This window comes from Ursus arctos, unplaced genomic scaffold, assembly GCF_023065955.2.
Source record: "Ursus arctos isolate Adak ecotype North America unplaced genomic scaffold, UrsArc2.0 scaffold_24, whole genome shotgun sequence".
Classification (NCBI taxonomy): Eukaryota; Metazoa; Chordata; class Mammalia; order Carnivora; family Ursidae; genus Ursus; species Ursus arctos.
In genome coordinates this window covers 4,975,166-5,002,626 of record NW_026622919.1, presented here as the reverse complement: position 1 = coordinate 5,002,626, position 27,461 = coordinate 4,975,166, and the positions used below count along the sequence as shown (strand labels likewise).

At 50.2% G+C, this 27,461-nt stretch overlaps 1 protein-coding gene across 1 annotated transcript; it reads right to left on the bottom strand.

Moving 5' to 3' along the window:
* Nucleotides 1–8,149: 8,149 nt before the first annotated feature.
* ST6GALNAC1 (ST6 N-acetylgalactosaminide alpha-2,6-sialyltransferase 1) lies at nucleotides 8,150–27,080 on the bottom strand. Its single transcript, XM_026484071.4, has 9 exons — nucleotides 26,737–27,080; nucleotides 11,818–12,490; nucleotides 10,858–11,026; nucleotides 10,540–10,711; nucleotides 10,189–10,327; nucleotides 9,846–9,949; nucleotides 9,587–9,676; nucleotides 9,396–9,495; nucleotides 8,150–9,145 (listed from the first exon to the last, which is right to left on the bottom strand). The coding sequence occupies exons 1-9, from the start codon at nucleotides 26,865–26,867 to the stop codon at nucleotides 8,954–8,956; spliced, it is 1,770 nt and encodes a 589-aa protein (XP_026339856.2). The 5' UTR covers nucleotides 26,868–27,080; the 3' UTR covers nucleotides 8,150–8,953.
* Between the last annotated feature and the right edge of the window lie 381 nt (nucleotides 27,081–27,461).

Genomic DNA, 27,461 nt, shown 5'->3' with positions numbered 1-27,461 from the left:
GCTGGGAGCCTGACTCTTCCTCTCCCACTCCCCCTGCTTGTGTTCCCTCTCTCCCTGGCTCTTTCTCTCTGTCAAATAAATAAATAAAATCTTTAAAAAAAAGGGGGGGGCTCTATAAAGCAGATAATCCACTGCAATCTATGGGAAGATTAGAAGGCTCTCTCCTGTACTCATTTTGCAAGCATTTTCTCACGTCTCCATCATGGTCATTGCAATGAGCAAAACGTTGCAGAGCGCCCTGCCGTCTCTCGGCCGCACTGGGAGGGCTGAAGCAACGGTGACCATCAGAGACTTCCCTTCCAAAGGCTGGCTCTGGGTGGTGAAGTTTCCCACGCCCTCCACAGCTGAACCCGCTCAGCTCAGCCATCCCCCACTCGGGTAGGATTCTACTGTAAGAGAAAGCATTTCTTTCTCCCCCATTATTTGCTTCTTTATAGCGCTATAGACCCGCTGATTCCTGTTTTATTGAATGTATTGAAATTCGTTATTATCATTATTTGTTTTGGGGCGCCTGGTTGACTCAGTCAGTAGAGGACGTGGTTCTCAATCTCAGGGTCGTGAGTTCAAGCCTGAGTTGGGCATAGAGCTTACTTAAAAAAAAAAAAAAATCCCTTATCGTTATTTGTTTTCAGTCTCAGATTGTCCTGTGTGTAGCCAGGGGGAGCTCCTTCAGGCTGGTTTCTATGGTCTTTTGATGCGTTCCCCACAGTTTAAGCACTTCTTACTTTCTGAGATCATATGATGTTCCAGGTTCATTTTGTCCTTCCTTACCCCAGCTGTGGAAGCAGCCATTTTCCCAAAAGGCCCTGGTTCCTTCTTGTGGAAAACACTGTTTAGGAACCCATGATCCAGGGGCGCCTGGGTGGCACAGCGGTTAAGCGTCTGCCTTCGGCTCAGGGCGAGATCCTGGCGTTCTGGGATCGAGTCCCACGTCAGGCTCCTCCGCTATGAGCCTGCTTCTTCCTCTCCCACTCCCCCTGCTTGTGTTCCCTCTCTCGCTGGCTGTCTCTATCTCTGTCGAATAAATAAATAAAATCTTTAAAAAAAAAAAAAAAAAGGAACCCATGATCCAGTCCCTGCATGTGGTCATTGTTACCGGAGTTTCATTGCTTCTCGGCCCTCACAGCTGAGAGAGCGAGGAAAGTGTGTGTGTGTGTGTGCACGTGTGCATGCGTGTGGGGGGGCACATATACATGTCCCCTTACGTATAACACTGTATCTCACCTCACACGTGCGTACTGACGCCTCCAATTCCAGTCCAACATACGAGGTTCGTTGATCACTGTCGTCTTGCCCCTTTCCATACATATAACTTTCATTTCCTTTTTAAAGAACAAAACAAGAGAAGTTCTGTTTTCCAAATAGAGAAGGGAACAGTGGTCACGATTCTCAGCCCCACTTTGAGCTGTAACAGAACATACAGCCGTTTCTACATGAACTCCCGTGTTCATACTTATCTATACGCGTGTTCACATCTCTCCCGCATCTTCTCATACTAGGGATGTGGGAACAAAGGCAAAAGAAATGCAGAACAGTTAAATCTCCTTACAATTTGCAGCCCATTGACAAGTACTTGAGGCGGCAGAGTGACCTTCCTCCGGGAGCTCAACTGCCTTCACGTAAATACTATGCTGGAGGCAAAGGAGACCTAGCCTGACCTCCAGGATCCCGTAAGTCTTCTTTAAAAATCCCTTTGAGGGGTGCCTGGCTGGCTCAGTCAGTAGAGCATGTGACTCTTGATCTCAGTGTCATGAGTTTGAGCCCCACGCTGGGTGTGGAGCCTACTTAAAAAAAAAAAAAAAGCAATAAAAATCCCTTTGAAACTTTCTTTCTCTACTCCCTTCCCACCCCCAAGATGTACGTCAGCATATGTCATCCTCCAGACATATGGCCCACTGATACACATCTGAAGGGTCTCGTTACGTGGGAAACAAAGGCAGAAGAAAAATTATTAAGCTTCCTTGCTATCTACAGCGCCTTGACCAGTCCTTGAAGCAGGCAGAGTGACCTTCGTCTAGCGACTCAGCTGCCTTGATGTTAATAATTTGCCAAGGGCAAAAGGTAATCCTAGCCTGACCCCCTCCTCCCCATCCTGTAAGTCTACTTTAATGTATAAAAATTCCTTTGGAAATTTCCTTTATCTCTAACCCCCCCAAGCATATGACCCACCGATATACATCTGAAGGGTCTCATGACTAAGATTTTATTAGACGGTAATAAATGACATTTTCCCAACAATGGCTAGCCCCCCTCAAGGTCCTGGAAACCTTGCTTCCAAAATTTCTTAGAGATTTATGCTATCCCTAACTGCCTCCCAACTTGGAAGTATATAATGGGCCTCTCCTCATGACCCCAGGGCAGCTCTTTCTGCCCAAGGGTCCTGTCCCCGTACTTTAATAAAAGCACCTTTTTTGCACCGGAGACATCTCCAAGATTCTTTCTTGGCTGTTGGCTTTGAACCCTAAGGTTCTTTCCCGCATCATCAGGAACATTATCTTAACAGCAGCTAGCCCCTCAAGGTCCTGGAAGCCTTGCTCTAAATTCCTTAAAGACTCATGCTATCCCTAACCCCCACTAATTAAAAAGCATATAATCAGCCATTCCTCACAACCCCAGTGCTGCTCTCTCTGCCCATGGGTCCTGTCCCGTGCTTAATAAAAACACCTTCTTTTGCCCCAAAGGCATGTCAAGAATTCCTTCTTTTCTCCTTCCTTTCTCTTTCTTTCTTCCTTTCTTCCTTTCTTCTCTCCTTCCTTCCTGAGAGAGCGAGAGAGCGCCTGCACGAGCATGTGCGGGGGGCGGGGGGCAGGGGGCGAGGGAGAGAGAATCCCAAGCAGGTCCCACACACAGCGCAGAGCCCAACGTGGGGCTCCATCTCAGGAATCTGAGATCATGACCTGAGCTGAAATCAAGAGTTGGACACTTGGGGCGCCTGGGTGGCACAGCGGTTAAGCTTCTGCCTTCGGCTCAGGGCGTGATCCCAGCGTTATGGGATCGAGCCCCACATCAGGCTCCTCCGCTATGAGCCTGCTTCTTCCTCTCCCACTCCCCCTGCTTGTGTTCCCTCTCTCGCTGGCTGTCTCTATCTCTGTCGAATAAATAAATAAAATCTTTAAAAAAAAAAAAAAAGAAAAGAAAGAAATTCGATCATCCCATTTAAAAAAAAAAAAAGAGTTGGACACTTAACTGACTGAGCCCCCCAGGCGCCCCCAAGATATTAGAATCCTTTAAAACTGTCAGGTAATCTTCCCAGAAGAAGAGAAGAGGTCTGCTGTGGGTCACAGATCAGCTGACCCGTAGCACTGAAATAAGTGAAGTGCTGTTGCATTTCATTTTGGATATATAACTTTCTTTTCTGATAATGAGAAAATTGGTTTCCATTATCCTTAATATATTTACCTATTCACTTAATCCTATAATACATCAAAAGTGGTTTCGGAAGTACTAAGCCACAGCACCATGTAAAACAAACCTACCAAGCAGAATTCAGTATTTATTTGCAATTCTTTTTGTCTTTATTCTGAGGACATTGAGTTGAAATATAGTCCTGTGCCCCCCACCGCATCTGTGTGGTTATAAATAACATTTTAATACAATTAGGTTCCATTTCTTTTCCTTTCCTTTCTTTTTAAGAGTTTACCACTTTGTCCATTTTTTTTTCAATTGCTTATCTTTGTATTCCATGTTGGGATTTTCCCCCCATCCTTGCTGACTTTAATATTTTTTGAGGATTAAGTGTCTGTTAAAGGGAAAAAGAGACAACAGGCTCAAAATACAGTCATTTGCACTAAACCACATGTCAGCAAACCAAGACTTAATATCTAATGTAATTGCGGTTTTAGCCTTTGGGATTGTGGCCTTTAACCAGTCAATCTGGAATTACCCATCAGCACTCATGAGGTGGTCTGCATGAGAGACCCCTCGCTTCCCCCAAAGGAGGATGACTTTTCCTGAAACAATCCACTCTTTTGTTAGAAACTGCCCCTCCCCCAGCCATCTTCCACCTGTAAGAGCCTTTATTTTGTATAGTTCCTGGGAGATCCTTTCTATTTGTCAGAGGAGATGCTTCCCCATTCATGGTTGTTAAAGCCAATTAGATCTTCAAATTTACTCAGTTGATTTTTTTTTTAAGATTTTATTTATTTATTCGACAGAGATACAGACAGCCAGCGAGAGAGGGAACACAAGCAGGGGGAGTGGGAGAGGAAGAAGCAGGCTCCTAGTGGAGGAGCCTGATGTGGGGCTCGATCCCATAATGCTGGGATCACGCCCTGAGCCGAAGGCAGACGCTTAACCGCTGTGCCACCCAGGCGCCCCTGATTTTTGTTTTTTTTTTTTGTAACAGTACAAAGCCAAAGCTATGCCAGAAGGTACCCTTGGAGGTGTCACTCCCTCCCCACACCCTGTTCTACACTCTCATCCTTTCTGTCCCGCTCCTATTCACCCCTGAAGGGGCTCAGAACAAGCCTCTCCAAAATGTGCCACTTTGGTTGTGGACTACTTAGAACTGAAGCCAGTCAAGAACTGTGGGCTCAAGAGAAAGTTTTGACCTTCCCTTAACTACCTAGAAGATCCTACATTGCAGCTCTTCCCAGAATAAGAGTTATTGCCAGAGATAAATTTTCTTTGAGTGACCCATCTGTATGGTGGGCAAACATCTAGTTATGAAAGATCTGCTTTTCTCATTACCCCATGAATTGCCCTCCTTCCATTTGAAGCCTGAGCTTCCATTTCATTCCTTTGCTTAGGATGGTGATTGGGCGGGGGGGGGGGGGGGGGGGGCGCCTGGGTGGCTCAGTCTTTAAGTGGCTGTCTTCAGCCCAGGGCGTGATCCCAGGGTCCCTGCTCTGCTGGGAGCCTGCTTCTTCCTCTCCCTCTCCCCCTGCTTGTGTTTCCTCTCTCGCTGGCTGTCTCTCTCTCTCTGTCAAATAAATAAATAAAATCTCAAAAAAAAAAAAAAAAAAGGATGGTGATGTAGGAAACAAAGGCAAAAGAAAAAATTAAATTTCCTATAACCTGCAGCCCATTGACAAATACTTGAGGCAGGCAGAGTATAACATTCCTCTAGAAAACTCCCAACTGTCTTAAAGTTGATGCTTTGCCAGTGGAACAAACAACCTTAGCTTGACAATAGCAAGGCCTCCAGTATCCTGTGAGTCTTCTTTAACATATGAAAGTGTTTTGGGAAGCACCCCTTTTTCCTTACCTCTCCCAACGCCCAAGTATATAATCAACCATTCCTTACAACCCTAGTGTAGCAGCTCTTCCTGCACACGGCTCCTGTTCCTGTACTTTAATAAAATCACCTTTTTTGCACCAAAGATGTTCCAAGAATTCTTTCTTGGCTGTCGGCTCCGGACCCCAACAACACCACTCCAAAATGACATCAAGGCCATATATACCTCATCTTACCTTTCTGTCTTTGAATCTCTCATGTATGTGGGGTTCCCGTACATATGAAATTAAATTAGATTTTCTCCTATTAATCCATGTCATGTCAATTTCGTTCTTAGACCAGGTAGAAGAACCGTTGAAGGGTAAAGGAAAATTTTTCCCACCCAACACCCTGCTTAGGTAACCAATCTCACCGGTTTTTGGTATCTTTTCCTCATGTTTCCTTTTTGCAAAAATAAGCAGGTACATGTATATTTGATTTCTTCTTTCCTACGTAAAAGGTATAAATGCTGTACTCTTTTTACTTTTTAAAAAATATTTTATTTATTTATTTTTGAGAGAGTGAGCAGGGAGAGGAGCAGAGGGAGAGGGACAAGTAGACTCCACTCTGAGTGCAGAGCCCCATGTGGGGCTCATCTCACGACCCTGAGATTACAACCTGAGCCAAAACCAAGAGTCAGATGCTTAACTGACTGAGCCACACAGGCGCCCCTTGTCTTTACTTTTTGAAAAAAACTACAGGATATTCCCTAGAAACCACAGCATGTCGGCTCACAGAGATCTTCCTCACTTTATTTCAGCTGTTCAGTCCTTCATTGCGTGGTTGTACCATTCTTCATGTTTATATCTCTTATGTTTAAGCACCTCAGCAGTTCCCAATATTTTGCAATTTTGAACAGTGTGGCAGGGAACAACCTCGTGCATATTTATTTTTGTATCGTTGGAGATATATCTTCAGGGCAAATTCCTAGTGAGGGGATTTTTTGGTCAAGAAGCTGTTGATTTCTGTGTTGACTTTATATCCTGCTGATGTAGGAAAGACGTTAGGGTTCAAAGCCAATGGCCATAAACGTGGTCTTATTAAAGCAGGGGGACAGGACCCATGGGCAGAAAGAGCTGCACTGGGGGCATGAGGAGTGGCCCATTATATACTCTCAAGTTGGGAGGGGCTTAGGCACAGTGTAAGCTTCCCAGGTATTTTGACAACAGGTTTCCAGGATCCTGAGGAGCCCAGCTATTTTTAGGAGAAAGTCATTTATTACTGTTTAGTAAAAACTCAGTCATGAGACTCTTTAGATGTATATCAGTGGTTCACATGCTTGGGGGATGATTGCCAACATGTATCTTGTGGGGTAGAGATAAAGGAAGTTTCTAAAGTTATTTTTATATGTTAAAGAAGACTTACAGGATCCTGGGGGTTGGGCTAACATTGCCTTTGCCCTTAGCAAGGTATTAACATTGAGACAGCTGAGTTCTTAGAGGAATGCTACTCTGTCTGTTTTAAGGACTTGTCGGTGGGCTGTAAGTAGTAAGGAAACTTAATTTTTCTTTTGCCTTCCTTGCCCACATTACTGCTACCTAACTCTATCAGCCCCATCTAGCATATTCTATCATATACTACCAGCAGAGGACCTCCAGATCTACCCTCTCAAATTTAAGTTCAGGCTACCCAAACATAAAGGCTGAGCCTCGTTTATCTGGATCAAAGTGCAGTAAACTGTTGTGTTAGCTCACTCCGGATGTACCAGTCGAAAGATTTAGAAAAGAGATACTCAGGGGCTCCTAGGTGGCACAGCGGTTAAGCATCTGCCTTCGGCTCAGGGCGTGATCCCGGCGTTATGGGATCGAGCCCCACATCAGGCTCCTCCACTATGAGCCTGCTTCTTCCTCTCCCACTCCCCCTGCTTGTGTTCCCTCTCTCGCTGGCTGTCTCTCTCTCTGTGTCAAATAAATAAATAAAATCTTAAAAAAAAAAAAGAGAGAGATAGAGGCATAAAGAAATAGGAAATAATCTATGTGCGGATGATATGATAGTGTATCACGCCCTTCAAAAACGATGACCAGGAAGAGGATATAATGTAGAGAAAATCCACTTAGAACAGCAACGAAGAAGATAAAATACTGAGCAGTCCATTCAGCAAGGAATGTTCGAAATCTCTATGAGGAAACATTAAAATACTGCAAGAGACAAAAGTAAATTTGGACAAGTGGAGAACCATCTCTTGCTCTTAGAAAAGAGAACTCAACGAAATACATCCATCCAGTCTTCCCAAGTAAATCTAATGCAATTCCAATTAAAATACCAAGACATTTTTTCTAGATCCTAAACGGATACTAAAATTTACATGGAGGAATACACGTGTAAGAATAGCTAGGAAAACCTGAAGAAGACGCGCTGAGCGTTCAGAAAGGGCGGGGATGGGGTGTCCAAGATGCCGCCACCTGCTGCCCAGAGCTGGTACTGCAGCCCTTCTGAGCAAAGCAAACCCTGTCCTATTTGTATTAAATTAGCTTTTGGTGACTAACACAATATAATTTTAAAAAATTAGCTTTTTAACCTTGAACATGAAGTCTAAAAGACAGCTTTTTTTTCTTTTTTTTGCCTCCCACGCCCTCCATCTCCTTCATCAGGGGGCTTTATTCGGTTTAGGATCTTTAGGGTTCTTCTGGGCTTCAGAGTCCAAATCCTATAGCTAGAGCTCAAGGGATAAGATGAGCTGAAAAGCCTTTGGCTTGGTCCAGATTCTCAACGTGGGGTTTGAGGAAATGCAGGCTGATGGGAGGATAGAGAATGAGAGGGGAGGAAACTGGGTACTTTTTGTGTCAGGCTTTTTACAGACAGTAATTTTATAAATCCTTGTGGAATGGGTGTCCTAAAAATCATGCTACGGATTATAAAACAGTGGCCTCAGGACATGACAGAAGATGTTTTTTCAAGGATAAAATGGCGACTCTCATACAAATATAAAATGAATGCATGTCAAGGATTTTATTTAGCTTATGAATTAACAAAGGAACCAGTAGGATGTAAAAACTGGTTCAAAGGAGAACCCCGAAGTGCAGGTAGACATACAGGCAGTCAGGAACACTAACATGAATTTGCTTGTATGTGCAGAACACGTCACTGCCCACAGGGCAGTCATCACTTGCATCTTCATTGTACAAGATTTATTTGCATCTCCATGGGCAAGAATTGTTTTTATAAAAAAATAAAAAAATAAAAAAAAGAATTGTTTTTATTACTATCAGTTTTCTGCAACCCAGAGAGTTGTCAAAGAGCTCAAAGCCAAGGAAAGGTGCAGATTCTTCTAGAATCAGATAAGCCCTGGAGGGAAGGGTCCTCTAGACAATCTCCAGTGAAATTAAGTATGGCCTTCATGATTTCACAGCTGCTAAGTACAAGATTTGTAATTCGAAACCAAATCTACATGTCTCCATAGGCTCAGGCTCCCCCGCCCCAGTGTCAGGTAGCTTTTGGATAGTCAAGTGTGCCATTCAGCCGAGATTTGAGTATTGACCGGTCATCACCCCATTTCGTTCAAATTCCTTGGTCTCAAGACTGGAGTCCTCCCTCCTTTGAACAGAACCCACAGCAACATCCCAATGTCTCCAAAGCCTCAATCAGTCATTTGCAGTCTTGAAAGCGTCTTCCCCTAGGTGCCAAGGTCCCCTGGGGAGCCTGGCCTGAGCCCTGGGAAAATGGTGGTAGAGTGTCAAGACTCCCACTGTGCCCCGTGCCTTGGAACGGCTGAAGAGACTGCTACGGCCCAGGCTCTGGTCACATCTTTGGTTCAGAAATTAGGGGACGCTGGTACAACCGGATTATACCTTCATCATGCAGCCGCTTCCAGAGTGTTCTCTCTAGCGGGAAGTCATGGTTGATATAAAAGACTGTTCGTTTCCAGGACTTATCATAGTAGTGATCAGAAAAGCGCTCGTGGCCCTCGGTGATGAAGCCATAGGCGCTCACCTGCGTGAAGGTTGGAGGAGAAATGAGGCCTGAAGTTGCTCCCTCCCAGACTTGTTCTCAGGGGCTGTGTGTTACTGGGGGGGCCCTTCATCCTGGTTCCCTCCCTGGGGTCCGGGCGCTGGCTCCCTGATGTACGTGGGCTTACATGTGTGGACTGACACGCCCATCCCTCCCCCGCCCCGGCCGCCGTCCCCTGCGGGGCAGGTCCAGGGACAGCACACAGCTCTCCCGCTCCTAGGCAGAGCCTCACCTGGTCACAGAGCTGAAGGGCCGTCAGCAGCAGCAGGGCCCCCGTGGTGGGACGGTAGATTCTCCAGTGGCCGGAGTCCAGGGTCTTCGACCTCAGAAACCTGGGAAATAGCACAGCCCCCGCCATCAGGAGGCTGCAGGGATGAGAGGGACCTGGTGCCTTCTACACGCGCCCTGCGGCTCTGCACTCACCTGTTCTTCATGTAACGGATGAAGTCGGGGTGCAGCAGGAGATACCTGTCCAACTGCAGCTGTTCCCGGAAAGCCTCCTGGGGCCTGCGCCTGTGGGTGGCAACGGGCGTTCACCTCCCCCGACGCCGGCCAAGTGCGGGCCAGCAGCAGGACAGGGCCCCATCTCCAGGGGATCGCTAAGGCTGTCCCCACCTGTCCGGCCCTTCACAGCCGCCCAATACACGGCTCAGCCCGGGGTAAGGGAGGGGGCGGTGGGTACCTGAACCAAGAAAGGCTACTTTTCACCAGGGTCTGATTCAGAAGCAGGGCTTCCAGCCACTCATAGTCCCGGGTGCCCTCCAGGAAGTGCAGGTAGCGGACATCCTGAGGACCAAGGACAGTGTGTGCTCCAGGAGTCCTGCCTTCAGGCCCCGGGGCTGGGGAGGGGGTGCTCTGACGCTGGCCTGCCCACTTGCTCTCTGGCCGTCCTGCCTACTCTTGCCCCTCGTAGGAACAGAGCCTGTGCCAACCAGACTCCGGACATGGGACACGAGGCTCCCTTTCTCAGCTCGTGCTCCCCATTCGGATTCTGTGTGTGGCCAGGCCCGGTCCTCCCTGCTCACCTTTCCCAGCGGCACGTGCGGGAAGCCCCGACCGCCCAAGGCGAGCAGGGTCTGCGTTACGGAGAAGGCAGTGAAGCCGTAGAAGGACGTCCGGGTGCCCACGTCCTGTTCGTAGCCCTTAGTTATAGCTCCACTCAGTCTAGCGGGCAGACAGAACCACACAGGACGGGACCATGAGCGCAGGACGGAAAGGCGTGGAGGCGGGTGGGGTAGGAAAGGAGAGATGGGGAGGCAGCAGGTGTAAAGGGGAATTCTCCGGAAAGCCCAGGCATGCCACCTTCCAGACGCAGGCATAGCACGCCCTATCAGATCCCTCGGTCCGGAAGGGGCGCTTGGGGCGGGACCGCTTACCGGAACACGTGATCATGGCTGTCTATCTCCTGGCCCATGCGGGAGTTGTTCAGGATGCCCCCGTTGCCCACCACGGCACAGGTGATGCACTGGGAGCTCCCAGCGGGGAGGCTGGCCAGGAGCAGCTGCTGCTGGGGCACCGGGGGGAAGCGTGTCACCACCTTCTGTACCACTGGAACAAGGGGGCTCTGCTCAGAGCCCTGGAAGGGCCAGGGGGGCCAGCTCATCATCTCTCCCCGCGCTGGGGGCCCCCAGGGAAGAGGCAGACTGGAGCCAGAGGCCAGCGGCCCAGGCTCCCCCTCCCCCCACAAGACTCACAGGAGTAGTTGAGCTCCATGAAGCCGAAGGGCGGCGCGAAGTGTTCCAGGCGCTCCCACTCTCTCTGGTTGAAGCAGCTGGAGTCCAGGAAGAGGGTGAGGTTGGCCAGGAAGAGTTTCTGGAGCCAGGGTGACTTGGAGGCCTTGACCTTCACTGAGTCGGAGCAGCTCTACATGCAGGAGGGTGGGTCAGGCAAGAACAGGCCGGCAAGGCCACGGCCAGGGGCCAGGCTGGGGCAGGGGCGGAAAGTGGGCCTCAACGTTTGGAAGGCAGCCCCTCTGCTATTCGGAGGCCCGCTGACCCTCCCTCGCCATTGTCCTCAGGGTCCCAGAGTACGGGCCAGTCTTGGGGTTCTTGGGGACACACCCTGGTGGGCGGAAAGGGGATGGGCCGCGGGAGAGCCTGGAGCGCTGGCCAGGGCCTGGCTGCAGTTCTGTGTGTAAACAGACATATTTTGAAGGTGTCCCTACCGAGGCTGAGGGCCCAGGCTGCTTTTCTTAGGGATGGAAAAGAGGGAAGGTCGGGGAATTGCATGCGGGGAATATAAGGCCTTCCCAGGAATTGGGGTTGGGCATCAGGTTGGGGGTCCTCGGCTGTCCGTCCTGCCCCTCCATGCCACCTCGCAACCCTTGCCGGCTTCCCCTGCCAGAGGACGGCCCCAGAGCAGGTAGCACTCTCTCAGCCTGCTCAGTGACCTCCCAGGCCTTCGGGGGCTCCAGGGCAGAGTTCCTCTCCCTCCCTCCTTCCCACACTGCCAGGCCAGGATCTGGGACCTGCCTTCCCCTCCCGCTTCAACTACTCGACCACTCGAGCAAAGAAGGTTGGGGTGAAAGCAGGGTAGAGTAGGGCATGGGGCGGGGGGCAACAAGGCAGAGCCTGGGGGTGGAGCCTGGGAGGTCAGGGTGGTAGGGGTGCTGTCTGCAAGGGGCTTCGGAGCGGGGAGGCCGTGGCCAGACTCACCGACCGTAGGGCTCCCGTGTCAAAGCTGTACTGTTCCTCAAAATCCCACCGGGGCTCGGACTTGAAGTTGGAGGCCCGAAGACTTGGTCTTCTCTGTGTGGTTCGGCTCTGGAAAGGGGTGGAGGGCGGCGTGGCCCGGGCTGTCTCCCGGAGGGGGACGACCGGTGTGGTCACTCCTTTCATTGTCCTCCCCATTGACCCTGCTCCTGGTGTGGTCAGCGCTTCGACCTGACTTTCCGGCACCGGTGTCCTTGCTGCGGTCTGCGCTTTGCCCTGAGGCTCTGGGGGCTCCGTCCTGGTGGCTGTGGGGTCCTTGTTCTGGTCCTGCCTTCCTTTGATGGTCCTGGTGTCCTGACTCCTTAGCGACAATGTCTCTGCCCCGTCAGAGGCCACCCCCCCGTCCTGCGCCCTCGGAGGCCGTGTGTCCAGCACGGTGTCCTTCCTCTCCTGACCCTTTGGTGGGGCCGGCTCAGCCGAGGCAGCCCCGCTGGCCTCTGCTCTGGTGGCGTTGTGGGCGGCCTGGGCCGTGGCCTGGGCCCGGGGGGCCTGCGTGCTGTTTTCCTGTGCCGACGTCACCCCCGGGGCCGTTGTCCCTCCTCGCACGGTGACAGCCTGCCATGCAGCCTTGCGGAGCAACTTGGGAGACCTCTCCTTGTGAAGCATGTGCTGATTCCTGGGGACAGACATAATTCTGGATTAAGGCCGAGGGTCGTACCCCCAGGTTGGAAGTGTAATTAGTACTGCTCTGGTGCCTTGGGTGGACTTCAAACCAGCTTCCATAAGACAGGAGGGGAAGGCGTGTCACCGTCCATATCCGAAATGAAGCCGCACCCGTTGGTGATGGGTCTGGAAACTTACCTCTGACCCATAAACAGACCGCGGTGGTCTCACCCTGGGGAGCGTGTGAGCTCGGTGAGTGCAAGGGAAGGGGCTCTGTCTGGGCAGGGGATGGTCCCAGACAGGTGGGCAGGACCCGATTATTAGCCACGTCGTAGGTCAGACTGGGGAGTTTGGGCTTTCTCATGGGTCTTCTCGTCCGGGAGGAGCTACTGAAGAATTTCAGGTGGGAGATGGGCGCCTGGAGCTTCGGGGTGGGGGCACAGAAGCTGAATTCCAGCCTGGCCGTGCTTTTTTCTAGCAGCGGGACAAGACCGATGCAGGGCGCCCGGTCTGGCCTCTGGCACTCCAGGTTTTCGGCTCCGATGATTAGATTTCCTTTCTGTTTCTTTCCCCCTTTTGCGCGAGGCTGCCAAAGGTATCCTTTAATTTATGCAAAGTAGCATCAGGTGTTCTGCTGAGGAAAACATGGGTCCTCAACTGTGCATTCTTCTCTAACTGCACTTGGAGGTGGGTTCTCTGTGCTACACAGGTTTGGGGGGATTCCTGGGAGCCTTGGGGAAAAGAATAATCCTCTCTGGGGACCTGTGCTATCACCCTCATGGATTTCCAGGTGTCCTTAACTCCTGCTCCTTTCCCGGACGTGCTAGGCGTCCCTGGCTCACCGTGATCACTCTTGTCCCAAGCAGCTCCCTTTTGTCTGTTTCTATCATTCTTCTTCCAAGTCCTAGATCACAGACTTACTGAGGCCACCGAGCGAGAAGGAGAAACATGAAATGTGCAGCCAGAGAGACCTGAGAACCTCTGGCACTTCCCTTCCGTATATTAGCCCGTGTGGCTGGGAGAAGTCTTAACCCACCTGATCCTGGCTTTTCCTGTCTGTAAAACGGGCGGCTGCCTTCTGCTTCTGGGAGAAGTCCGCTGCGAGCGTTATCCGACAGCAGGCCTTTAGCCTCTGGCACAAAACACAGGCTCAACCAAGCAGTTCCCGGCTTCTCAGCCCTGCCACGGGGCTCCGTTCCCAGTCATTCTCGGTTTGCCCCGGGCAAGGTGGGGGTCTCCTGAGTCTGGTCCCCTCCTTCTCTGGTTGCAGCTTTGACTCCCCGCCTCCCAGCTCCGCGGCCACTGATCTGCTCTCTTACACGGCAAATATTTATTGAGCGTCTCCTGTGAACGCTGTGCTAGTTACCGGGGCCTGGGGGGTGAGCGCAACCAGATACATTCCTCGCCCCACGGAGCCCAGGATATAAAGGGGACGACAGCTCACCACACAGAGAGACGTCAAGTTGTAACCCGGACACGTGCGGGGGAACGGGCGAGCGTGAAGAAGCCAAGGGAGGCGGCCCGACCCAAGCTCCGTTTCCCGTGACAACATGAAGGCGGAAACCCTATGTGTCCTCGAATTGGGCGTGTTTGGGGATTGTGTTCGCTCAAGGGCAATGCCAAGCTCCTCCCTGAATCGCACACCTGGAGGAGGCAGAGACCAGTCTAAGCGGCCCTTACCACGAAGCCACGATGCCGCATCATCACATCGATGCTTTCAAAGGGCTTTCTGAGCCCCCAGGAAATGGATTTAAACACACCGAAGAGAATAGACTCTGAAATACGGAACCTGAGGAACATCTCATTCAACACGTGTTCACTGGAAGTCTAGTGCCACGTGCTGTGGAGGTCCCAGGAACACAGATTTGAAAAACACGCAAAGTGCACTGTAGTCACTGTTCTTAAAGGGGGAAGACAGAGGAGACTTTCGTCACTAGGAAAACACAGGGCTGGCCCAGGTGGTACCCGCACTAGGCAGATGACCTCCTGAATCCTTCCTCCTTTAGGGCCTCCCTCCCGCACCCCGGCTGCCGCAGAAGTATTTCCTGCTTCCTGGGCCCCAGGGCAGCACATTTATTCAGGTCTTCCAAGGGCACTGTCTGTGCTGACCTTGAAACTGAGAGAGGCCCTAACTTCTCCGGAGGTGGTTAGGGAAAGGCGAGCAGTGGGGTCCTTCCTCCTTGGAGCGCGCACAGTTTTAACTGGCCTCATGTAGCATATGCCTCTGCCTTTGTTATCTGGGCCAAAGAAGTCACTTGGAGGGGCGCCTGGGTGGCTCAGTCGTTAAGCGTCTGCCTTCGGCTCAGGGCGTGATCCCGGCGTTATGGGATCGAGCCCCACATCAGGCTCCTCCATTATGAGCCTGCTTCTTCCTCTCCCACTCCCCCTGCTTGTGTTCCCTCTCTCGCTGGCTGTCTCTATCCTGTCAAATAAATAAATAAAATCTTAAAAAAAAAAAAAGAAGTCACTTGGAGAAGAGCTATCACAGACCTGAAAGGAGAGAAAGGCCATGAGACAGGGCTGGACGGTGGCTGGAGCAGCCTGGAAAAGCTAACAGCCTTCAAGACTTTAGGCCTTTATTCCCTTTTTTGTTTTTTCAAAGATTTTATTTATTTATTCGACAGAGAAGAGAGACAGCCAGCGAGAGAGGGAACACAAGCAGGGGGAGTGGGAGAGGAAGAAGCAGGCTCCCAGCGGAGGAGCCTGATGTGGGGCTCGATCCCGGAATGCTGGGATCACGCCCTGAGCCGAAGGCAGACGCTGAACAACTGAGCCACCCAGGCGCCCCTGTTTTCCATTTTCAACTAAGAAAAAAGCAGGCGGTTTATCATAAGGATAGAAAATGTCTTGAGGAGCCCAAGAGATGTGGTTGAGCCTCTAGAAGGATCTAGAACCTGGAGTCTCTCTCTTAGGCTGCTTTCCACTCTCTGCTCCTCAGCCTGCATGGCAGAGGATGGCTGCCCCATAACACGTGCTCCAGGGACTGATGACTCTCTTTGCTCCCAGTTTTTAATTTTTATGGTTCTGGCCCACTTGTGTCCCTTGTCTGTTCCTGGCCACAAGGCAAGTGACATGGGTCCTGGGGTCCACCCTGTCTGTGCACGAGAGGAGGACAGTCTCAAGAGAAAGGGGGGTTATTGGCTCATGAACTGTGTAGACATCCCTAAAATGTTCATTCTGGAAAAGTACCATCCATGCAGAGGAAAACCTGAGTTAGTCCTGAACTTAGTCTTTTCTAAAAAAAAAATTTATTTATTTATTTGAGAGAGAGAGAGAGCATGAGCAGAGGGGAGGGGCAGAGGGAGAAGCAGGCTCCCCGCTCAGCAGGGAGCCTGACACTGGACTCGATCCCAGGACCCTGGGATCATGACCTGAGCTGAAGCAGACGCTTCACCGACTGAGCCCCCCAGGCGCCCCCCAAACCGGAACATATTCTTGATGGATTTGGGCCATCTTTATTTATTTATTTTTAATTTTTATTATTTTTTAAAGATTTTATTTATTTATTTGACAGAGAGAGACAGCCAGCGAGAGAGGGAACACAGCAGGGGCAGTGGGAGAGGAAGAAGCAGGCTCATAGCGGAGGAGCCTGAAGTGGGGCTCGATCCCAGAACGCTGGGATCACGCCCTGAGCCGAAGGCAGACGCTTAACAACTGCGCTACCCAGGCGCCCCTGGGCCACCTTTATTTTGGTGCTGGAGTTTGAGTACTAGGAGACTCACTCTTCTCCCCTTTAATGGCACAACTGAGCTGAAGCTGAAGCCCGAGGCACAGCAAAGGCCTAGGTGTTAACTACGAGAGCAAACAGCTCTCGGCCATGAGCCTCGGATTCACCTCCCCCTGTATTTTCCACCCCCAAACCGCCTCTAGAAAGTTTCCTTCCAAAGAGCAAGCACCTTTGCATGGCTGTGATCTGGGAGATGGTGCAGCAGCGTGGATCTGTCCACTAGACGTCTCCAACTTGCAGCCCAGACAGCCGGCCCTCTGCCTTGTGGCCACGCCAGCCCCGAGGACGGAGCATCACGAGCTCCTCTCTGCAGTCCCTCCCCGAGGCAGGAGCCACAAGGTCCCTGGTGACTCCTCTACGTTTTACAGGGAGTCGCAGCAATGACCCAGGTACTAACAAAATTATGTAATTAAGTTTCATTTCAATTACCTATAATTAAACACAGCTATGATTGCTAGGAATGTGGGTGTTTACGTAGGCATTTCCTTATGCTCTGGCATGATATTTACTGAATGCTCAAATTCTTTCCGTCCATATGGTGAGTGCCCTGCATTCGTCTAGTCCACACCCTGGGTGATCCTGGATTTAAAGGCCATGGGCAAGGCCAGGGTGGGGTGAGGGAGGGGAACCTGTTTTCTATTAAGTGTTCAGAAGGACAGGCAAGTTATTCAAGCAAAAAACAGTTCGATATCAAAGTCTGATCTATTTGGGAGATAAAAATATAAAATGTTGCACTTCAAAAAATAAATGTATCATTAGCATGGCTCACATGGCTCTCGGCAATAAATGAAATGGATACAAAAGAATAATTATCTGGCATCTTCTTCCCTCTAGATTCTGAACTCCACAGACCTGGAAGCGAAGAAATGGCAAAAGGCTCAAAGTTTATTTATACTTGAAGCCATGTAAAGACTGTTGGCAAGAGAGCAGTATTTTCCCTTGAACCTAGCACAGCTGATCCGAGCAGTGTGTGGGTTAGGGGCACCGACCCACACACCGTCGAAAACCTGCACGTAACTCTTGAGTCCCCCCAGAACTTCACTACTGATGGCCTGCTGTCGACCGGAATCCTTGCCAGTAGCATAAGGGAGTCAACACACATTTTGTATGTTATATGTATTACAGACATATTCTTACAATAAAGTCAGCTAGGGGAAAGAAAGTGTCATTCAGAAAATCATAAGGAAGAGAATTGTACTCTACCGTATTGTACTATAAAAAATCCATATATAAATGGACAAATGCGGTTCAGACCACGTTGTTCAGTGGTCAACTGTATCCACTAGAAATAATATGGGGGGTGTTGAAAGCGGCTGGTCTTCCAAACTGAAATTTGGCAATAATACCTCGAATCAAAGGCCACTAATCAAACCAGGAGGAATAGAAGATTACTTTATCAAGGAAAAGACAAGAGCTCAAAAAACCTCCTTGATGATCTCGCAATTCCACTTTTAGATATTTATCCGAAGAAAATGAAAACACTCATCTGAAAAGACGTAAGTACCCCTGTGTTCACTGCAACCTTATTTACAATAGCCAAGATATGGAAAGCAGCCCGTGTCCAAGGACAGATGAATGGAAACATATATATATATATAATGAAATACTGCTCGGCATTAAAAAAGAATGAGGTCTTGACATTTGCAGCAACATGGATGGACACAGAGGGTATTAGGCTAAGTGAAGTAAGACAAAGACAAATACCGTATGAGTTCACTGATACGTAGAATCACAGAAACAAATGAACAAATGAAACAAACCAGAAACAGACTCATAGATACAGAGAGTAGAGTGGTGGTTGCCAGAGGGGAGGTGGGGGGGAGATGGACGAAATAGGTAAAAGGGATTAAGAAAGACAATCTTGCAGTAATACAATACATTAGACATGGGGATGTAAAGTACGGGCCTAGAGAATATAGTGATAAGATTGTAACAACTTCATATGGTGACAAAGGAAAACTCGCCCGATGGTGAGCATTTCATTATGTATATAAATATCGAATCATCGTGTTGCACACCTGAAACTGATACCCAATATCGTGTATCAGTTATTCTTCAATTTAAAAAAACCCCAAAACCTTTGATTTCCTAAATAATTCAGGGCTCTGCCATTCAATGGAACAGACACTAGAAGAGGCTCTAGGCTAGGTGTGCCTGCCCCGTGATGAGTGACTGGTCACACACGTGCCTCTACTCACGTCCTCACGACCCGGACCCCCTCCCCCTAGTCCCCACCATCAGCTTTGCTGATTGCTCGCTCATTTTATCTGGAGCACGCTTGCCTCTTCGGGGTTACGCGTCTGGTTCCCACACCTTGGCTTCCGTTCTGCCTCTCCTTGAAAGGGGAACAAACTCCAGGCTCCCCAGCACTGCCTTTCCTCACCTCCTGCTGAGGACCCTCCATGACGGGTTGGCTCTCACCGCCAGTACCCCTACACTGTGGCTACCCCAGCCCGGAGCTGCCGAAACTCCCTTGGTGTCCACATAGCTCTTTAACGGCTCTGGTCTTATCTGAAATGGAAACCAGTCATTCTGCCCCCCTCCCCCGCCCTTAACTTCGCAGTATGTTTTCCCCAGGAAATCCCGAAACTTTTCACATGATTTACATTTTAGAACTTTGCTTTGAAACGCTAGATGTGTCCACGAGTTGCTTCGATCACTAAAAGCTGTACTGTGCCTTAATTAGCCTTAATTCTCTTTGTAGACTGGGGAAAAAAAATACAGAAATCTGTATTCTGTTGTTATCCCAAGTGTTCTTTTTTCAGATCAAAGCCAATTCTCTTATTTGTTTAGTTTCTGGCCAATTAAATCCTAATGGGGGACAATATAAACTGGGAACAGAAGAGGAAACACACCCAAGCCACTTTTCCTGGTCCCGAATAGCTGGATGCAATTTCCAAAGCTCTCCCCCAACAGAGGGGCCCAGAGCATTCTCTGAGATCCCCTTCATCTAACTGTGGCCTGGGAGATGGGAAGCTGGTTTAAAATTGGACGTTCTCCCTCCCTGAGATACACAAATACAGACATCAACCCACAGCTCTCCCCAGACCCACAGGTGCACGTCTTGAGAGCTAAGGAGAGCGGGGAAGACCTTGAACAAGGGTGGTGGTGGGTGGGACCAAGGTAACCGGGGAGGAAAATGTTTTAAACCAAACAATGGGAGGTATCTATAGGTCCAGAACCCCGGGTACAAGATGAGACCGCGTGCCCGGTGGCTGGGAAACTCTCCCCGAACCAAGGTTGTTCAAAGCAAAGTCAGTTTTCATCACCTGGGTGTGCTACGTCGATTAGCTCTTCTGGGGATAATCACACCTGCGAGTAAACTTTGTCTCAGGGGTTAGCCCGAGTTCCGCTGGCGTTTTTATCCTGGCATCTTTGAGATAGTGACCTTGGGGGAAAATAACATTCCTCCCTTCCCCATCCCTCTGTCCAAGAGAGGAAGGAGAAGAGCAAGGGAGTCCAGTGGGCAGCTACCCCTGCCCACGGTTGGGGTGGGAGGAGCTCCCTGAGAAATTGCCAAACCCACAAGCGTGGTGGCATTCAGTAACTTCAGGATCAGGCTTCCTGGTGGCGCAGGGCAGCGCTCTCAGAGCATGCTGCCCGTGTCCTGCGAGGTGGCGTGAGGGCAGCTGTCCAACGTGCTGTGGCGGGCGCCTACCCAAGACCCCACCTCAGGAGCTCTGGCTATCCTCGCGTGTTGCACTTGAGTCTGACAGAAAACTAAATTCTTGGCCCTTGGCAAACAGGCGGGGGCGCACACTGGGGCAGGAAAGCACCTGCTTGAGTTCCAGTCCCACCACTAACCAGCCAGACCTCGGGGAAGTCACAGAATGCTTAGAGCCCCTGTTTTCTCAACCATTAGATGGGAATCTTTTTTTTTTTTTTAAGATTTTATTTATTTGACAGATTGAGAGAGAGAGAGAGCACAAGCAGGGGGAGCAGCAGGCAGAGGGAGAAGCAGTCTCCCCGCTGAGCAGGGAGCCCCACATGGGGCTTGATCCCAGGACCCAGGAATCATGACCTGAGCCAAAGGTAGATGCTTAACTGACTAAGTGGCCTGCCCCCCTCCCCCAGATGGGAATCTTTTTTTTTTTTTAAGATTTTATTTTTTTGACAGACAGAGAGACAGCCAGCGAGAGAGGGAACACAAGCAGGGGGCGTGGGAGAGAAAGAAGCAGGCTCATAGCGGAAGAGCCTGATGTGGGGCTCGATCCCACAATGCCGGGATCACGCCCTGAGCCGAAGGCAGACGCTTAACCGCTGTGCCACCCAGGCGCCCCCCAGATGGAAATCTTAATATCAGTCTCACAATACTGTCGTGAGGACTTCACAAGCCAGTTTATAAAAGGCACTTGGAAAAATACCGTTTTATACAAATGGGTCAGGTGCTAACATGGATGACACGCAGTGACCATCAGAGTCCCCATCCGCTCCCCTTTGGGTTCACGTGTTCAGAGATGAAAGCCTAAAAGGGCAACAGGCGTCAAGGCCCGTGGATAAGTGGTATTTCATTTATAGCACTAAACCACTTATTGAGAAGTCGAGAAGTGGCAGGTAGGCATGTGACTTAGAAATAGGGTAGCAAATACCGAAAGAAAGAGCAGACAGAACTGAAGTAGGTTTAAAGTAGGTGCTTTGGGAATCAGGATTCTAGAATAGGGAGAAGTCATGAGGACCGATCTATGTCTTTTGTTTTCATTTTTGGTTTTTTTTTTTAAGATTTTATTTATTTATTTAGAGAAAGCATGAGGTGGGGGAGGGTCAGAGGGAGAAGCAGACTCCCTGCTGAGCAGGGAGCCCATGCGGGACTGCATCCTGGGGCTCCAGGATCATGACCTGAGCCGAAGGCAGTCGCTTAACCACCTGAGCCACCGGGCGCCCCAGGATTGCTCTATGTTGGTGTAAAATTTGCAGTACTATTTGACTGGAATATTTGCATGTCAGCTTAATAAAAAAAATAATAAATAAATAAAGGGAAAAACACGAAAACTGAATGAGACATCTGATCAAAACTTCTATGAAAATTTGAAAACACAATGCAACGTTTAGTCCACAGATACTGAGTGGTGCTCAGATGCCAGGCATTTAGAACTATCTGTTAAGGATTAACGACGGGAGAGCTATGGTCACTGATCTTACGGAGCTCCGGCTCGAACACGGGAACAGATGTGAACATAAACAGCGGCTATAAAGTGTTAGCGGTCCGATGCTATTAGTCGTGCGTGCGGGAGAGGCTGCAGATACAACCTAGGGACGGGGTTCTACTGGGGGGGGCACTTCCCTGGGGAGGTGGTGCCTAAAGGGGTCTTTGGTTCCTGAATCTTTCTTCAGAAACGAACTTTGCTGAATTATTCTTCCTTTTATAAAAGCAATGCGTGCTCATTCCCAAAAAAGCAGAAAAGGAATTTAAGCAGAAAAGGGTATCAGCCCGTGATTGTAGCCCCTCAAAGAATCTGCTGGTGTGCACGTCCAGATCCCCTTCCGATGCCTGTTAGACTTACCAACGGAGTGGTTTACTATGTTGGAACGTTGTTTAACTGTTTTCCTCGTATTTTCTCCCTTTCCCATTGGTGCCCACTACTCACCCACCTGCAGCTGTTAAGAGCCCCATGTTCATTGCCTCCATGGACACATGTGGCCAATAAGAGCTGGAAAGTAAAGGAAGTCTTATAGGACCTCTGGCTTTCCCCCCAAACCTAAGCCCTAAATCAGAGAGAAGATTTGGTGAAATAGATACAATGTCTCGGAGAAGGATTTCTCCGTTTCCTCCCGCCATTGTCCCCGCCCTAAAAAGCTTCCTCTGGGTGAGGAGGAGGGAGAGGACAAGGGAGAGGAGAAAGGGATCTGTGGGTCCCAAGGTCGGAGGGCTCCTGCACCCCACTTCCTTGCAGTGTTCCTAGTTTAATAAGACCCCAAGAGGAAATGACAGCACACTGATCCCAGGAACACAGGTCCGAAGATTCTCACCCCTAAGCAGGTAGACCTGAAAGAGCCAAGAGGCAGAGACAATGGATGTCTCGAGGGCAACACGATGGCTAAGAATCGGCGGCCCCCACCTGGGCCTGGCACCGCATCAGGAGTCCGGGAGCCCCTGACGCCATCCTGGCAAAGGGGGCAGAGGAGCAAGAAAGGCTGAGATTAGGTTTCCCTGATGCTCAGTAAATGGGGGTCCAGGGTATAGAAAATAAAGTTATATCTCTTAGACGAAAATAAAATCAGATTAAAAAAAAGAAAAAGAAAATCCACAGCCCGAATTTTACAGCTCGCTCTTACCCATCAGCTCTAAAGCCAACACAAGGCATAGAGTCTTTGAAGGCAAATTCATTCCAGACCAGAGACATGGTCTCAGTCCTAGCTACATATCCGGGAGGCCCCTAGAGACTGGGACCAAACGAAGAAGATATGAGAGGTAGTCCAATACCCTCGGTTTGAAATCATACGATCCTGTCCTATTTCTTGCCAAATCCAGCCGATCCGACTTATTCTCAGTCCTTTCTCCCTAACGTCCTTCCTCAAGAGCACCCCTGCCCAGGGCTCCTACCCTAAACCATCGCAACAGCCTCTCACCCAGCCTCCCCGCCTCAGCCACCTGCCCCCCACTGCCTAGCCTACAATCTGGTAACAGAGTTGGCTGCACAACGCACAAGTGTCCTCAAGTTCCTTCCTGGACGCTAAAGTCTTCCATCGCCATAGAATAAAGTTTAAACGGTTGGTACTGAGGGCCATGCATTTACTCCTTCGTCAATAAACATTTAAAAAACACCGCATGAGGCCTGCCCGGAGTCCAGGACCTGTTCAGATTACTGAGGAAAGAGACAAATAAGACAGTCCCTACCCACAGGAAATTCATTGTCTGGCAGGAAAAAACGAACTTTGGGTTCATGACAACGGGTTACGATGGGTGTGATAGAGGAAGGCGGGCTGGAGGGGGTGGGGGGGGTGAGGGAGTGGCAGGGTGGGGTGGGGGGGAGGGACGCCAGCCCGGATCCTGGCTGCGAGTGTGGACTCCAGAGCGAGCTGGCCTGGGTTTGAACTTAAGTGACGGGATGACCTTGGACAATTTGCCTAACCTCTCTTACCTGGGAAAGAGGGCGTCGTTAATACCCCAAAGCCTTGATATGTGATCGCTAATCAGGGGTTTTGGAGACCGGTGCCGGCTTGCCCAGCCCCCGATCAGCATCAGGTATGTTAGCCATCAGCCTCTCGAACCTGCACACACCTGCCGTTCCCGCGTCTACACCGTTGCTCCCACGTCTACACCGTTGCTCCCACTGCTTCTGCTTCCTTTGTGTGCGGTGTTCCTGCGTGCTGAAGCCTCACACAGCCTTCAGGCGCCTTAGAAACGCCATTGTGTCCCGGATGTTCTCCCTGCCCTGCCCCTGGGGTCCAAATGACTCTTCTCAATTTGCTCCCGTAGCGCTTGTCCCGTAACTGTGGTGATTTGTCACGACTACTCATATCGCGCGCCCTCTCTGGTTCTGTCTCCTTGTCTGCTCCGTTCGACTTCGAATCTCTTGAGACTCAACGCATCCGAGGGAGTGGAGAAGCGTGGACTTTGGAGCCCAAATCCCCTGGGTTCAAATCTCCGTTTTGCCACTTTCTGGCTGGGTGGAATTAGGCTTAACTTTTTTTTTTTTCCTTTAAGATTGTATTTTTTTAAGTCTTCTCCACACCCAGCCTGGGGCTCGAACTCACAGCCCTGAGATCAGGAGTCGCGCGCTCCCCCTACCGAGCCAGCCAGACGCCCCTGGGTGAACATTCTGAGCCTCATGTCCTTCATTTTTGTAAAAGAATAAAAATGCTCATCTCGGGCGATAGTTGTGAAAATCAGAAATAACGCACAGAAAGCTCCCGAACGTGGTTTAGGGTTTTGGGAAATCTCCAGCTCCGACATGACAATCACGTGACATAGACGTGCAAACACCTCGGTAGCAGTGCCCTTCAGAAGCCGCTGACACCTCGTCTGGGTTGGCATTTTACATCCCTCTCATCTGATTTTCCTTTGTCCAGGCGGCCCTGTGGGGAGAGGTGCCCCGGCCTGCCTCCCCCTGCCCACCGCCCCCCATCTCTAACTGCACACTTGTCTCTCCCTCCCACCCCTCTCCTTCATCAAAATGTCTCCTGATGTTCCACTTCTTCCTACCCTTCCGCCCCACGTCCTCTTCACCTTATGTTTCAAAGGCTAAAGCCACCTGCGAGGGCACTTGTCAGCCTCTGTCCCTCCCTGCGCGGCAGGATTATCAGTCCGTCCCTTGGTTGCCACTACGGGTCAGGCCAAAGTGGTGACTCACTCCTCCTTTCAATCTATCCTGTCCCCTTCGGACATACTAGCCATTGCCCAATACCACTTTCGTGAGGTCACCTCCCTGCCTATAAGCCTCTTGGGGTCCGCTCTCCACCCCACCCTTCCTGAAATGCCCTTCCTCTGCTCCCTAGAGCGAGCCCCCCGTTTCTGCGAGAAGTGTTCGTCCTCGGCTCAGCCAAGAGGACACTGAGGCAGGTCGGCCTCTTTGTGTCTACTATTCTCCCCACACGCCTTATCCGAGCCCTACCTGCCTCGGAGACCCGAGACCCATCTTCTCACTGAAGCTTTCAGCGGACACACGTCCGTCCCTCCAGGGACCCCTGCTCTCAGGGTGCTCGCTCTCCGGGACTGGGTCTGCAGTTTAGTTACAGAGACAGTCTACAGAGCAGTCCCGGTGTGTGACCTTCTTCCTCATCTCTAATGCCTTGGGCGGTTCAATAACTTTATAGTCACCTTTCATAATTAAAACTCAGTCTAAAAAAAAAAATTACGGAAAAGTTTAAAAAAAAACCCTTAACCCCCCAAATTCAGTCTCATCCATTTTAGAGCTCAGGTGTCCTCTTGGTTCTGAGCTCTTTCCCCCACACACCAGGTCAGAGCGAACAGCCAAGGCTTGATGGGTGGGGCAGGAAGGGTGGGGGAGGTGGAGAAGGTGGAGGGAGGGGTGGCAAGGATCAAGGTCAGCCACGGAGAAGACTTTCGTTTCCTTTTGAAGGCCTAGCTCCTCGGCGAGCACGCACACCCGTTGCTCTAGCCTTCTCAGAGGCTGATCTCACGACATCTGTTGACATTTGCTGTGAGCGTATCCATTGCCTTGGCAATTCCATTTCTAGAAATCTACCTCCAGCAATACCTACGTAAGTGTGTGAAGAGTCAGTGGCAACCTGATAGGGGCAACCCAAGGGTCAACCAATAGAGACTGATTAAGTAAACTCATATCCGTGCCCCGCACCGTGAGTAAGATGGGAGTAGATCTGTACGTGTCAACACGGAAGACGGTCTAGGCATAGGGTCGATTTAAAAAGCCAGCCCGTGGAACAATGTGTATAGCGGGATACCTGTCTATCCGCCTATGATCCACCTAGCTACCTACCTATCCATTTATCCATCTGTCGTAAGGGCTTGTGTAGCATAAGGTAAAAAGCACAGGCTAGGGAAGCAAAATACCAGGGTTTGAATCCTGGCCCCGTGACTTCCAAGCGGGGTGATCTTGGGCAGTTCACGTCAGCTCTCTGTGTCTCCGTATACTCATAACCATTGGAATTAATGTACAAAGGCATTTAGAATAGAAGTGTTGCTTACAATTATGTAATAATTATGTGGACACCAACGAATCGAGTGTGGTCACCCCTTAAGTGTGGGTAGACAAGGGGGTGTGATGGAGAGACCCTCACTTTTTGCTTGGATTTTTTTTTAAGATTTTATTTATTTATTTGACACAGAGAGAGCGAGTACAAGCAGGGAGAGCAGCAGGCAGAGGGAGAGGGAGAAGCAGGCTCCCTGCTGAGCAGGGAGCCCAATGCAGGAATCGATCCCAGGACCTCAGGACCTGAGCCAAAGGCAGACGCAACCGACTGAGCCGCCCAGGCGCCCCCGCTTGGATTTTTCTAAACGTTATGAGAGCATGTATTCCTTTAAAATTTTAAGAACAGTGAAATAAAGTCATTCAAAAAAAATTTGAGTCTGGAAAGAAAGGGATCTTCTGCTGCTGGAGATGTGTTGATTTTATAAGAAAACTGGTCTACAAGGTCCTTTTGAAGGATGAACTTGGGGCCCAGATGTAAGCTAAGTGAGCGGTCTCCCGTTTTCTGACCAGCTCCTCAGGGAGAGTGTGATTTGGAAGTGAATGGCATCTACAGGGTAAATCTTTTGCTTTAGGACACAGCGAATGGCACTTGAGAACTATCCCCAAAGCCGCCGGAGGGGAAGTTGTCTCCTGTCTGTGCCTTCTGGAGACCCAGACCTATTGTTCGCCAGCTCCTGCCCACGTTTCCCCTCCACATGGCCCCAGGCATCCGAACACCCTGGTTTTCCCACTCCCGCCACCTGTGTATCCCCTAGGTGCCCCTTGGATCTTCCTTGCCAGGGGTTCTTGACAACATTCCTGATTCCTGACACCCCGTGTGGACACACCAGTGCCTCAGAGCTCCCCGGGCTTCCCTGGGCAAGAGTCTTTTAACGTGCCTCCAATAAATTATAAGGGACTTGGAAAGGGTCAGAACCTTACCTGGAAGGTTTTGTTTTGGGCTCCGTCATAAAGGAGGGCAGCATGAAGAGGAACAAGGCTAACACGGCCAAAAGCAAGAGCCATTGGGCGGCCTGGTCCAGATGACCGAGTCTAGGTGGGCAGGTCCTCATGGTGGTGGGTCAGGCGCTGCAAGAAGGTTCTGCATATCCTGGAGCTTTCATGTGGACTGCAGGTGGTTTGAGCGCTGAGGTCTCCTGGCCAGGGAGCACACGCCTCCTGTCTTACGAGTGAGCCACTCTGGTAAACACTGAGCCCATCAGTCTGCCAGGGAAAGGAGGAGCTGCCTTCCCTGCTTTGCGAAGGCTTATAGGCTGGCGTGGCTTGAAGGAAGAGAAACTCCTTTTGTTCAAACAAGTTTACTTTCCTTTTCTTTGTCTGGGAAGCCAATTTCTGCATGTAGAGCTGTATGAGGAACGTGCACGCGTTATAGGGAACCTGACTGTTATCAGGTTCCAAACCCTTGGGGACCCCGGGCAGGCAGCTGCATGGGCTGGAAGATCCTTGCACGGCCTCCGTGCGCAACATGACCTTTACAAGAGAAGTACAGGGAATCTGTTTAGTTTGGAGATCCTTCTAGCCATCTTCCCTCAAAGAACATTGTGCCACCGGAGACTAGAGCTACGAGAACAATCTCATTTCCAAAGTGTTCCAGAGTCATAGCTCTCAATCCTGGGTGCACGTTAGAATCACTTGGGAAGCTCTCC

Bases quoted from the DNA above. Each gene is read 5' to 3' on its own strand.
- ST6GALNAC1 (XM_026484071.4), bottom strand. From the start codon at position 26,867: ATGAGGACCTGCCCACCTAGACTCGGTCATCTGGACCAGGCCGCCCAA. The intron at 9,677-9,845 runs GTACCCACCGCC...TGCCACCCACAG, and splicing joins AGTAGCCTTTCTTGGTTCAG to GCGCAGGCCCCAGGAGGCTT. The intron at 9,146-9,395 runs GTGAGGCTCTGC...ACCTTCACGCAG, and splicing joins CCCTTCAGCTCTGTGACCAG to GTGAGCGCCTATGGCTTCAT.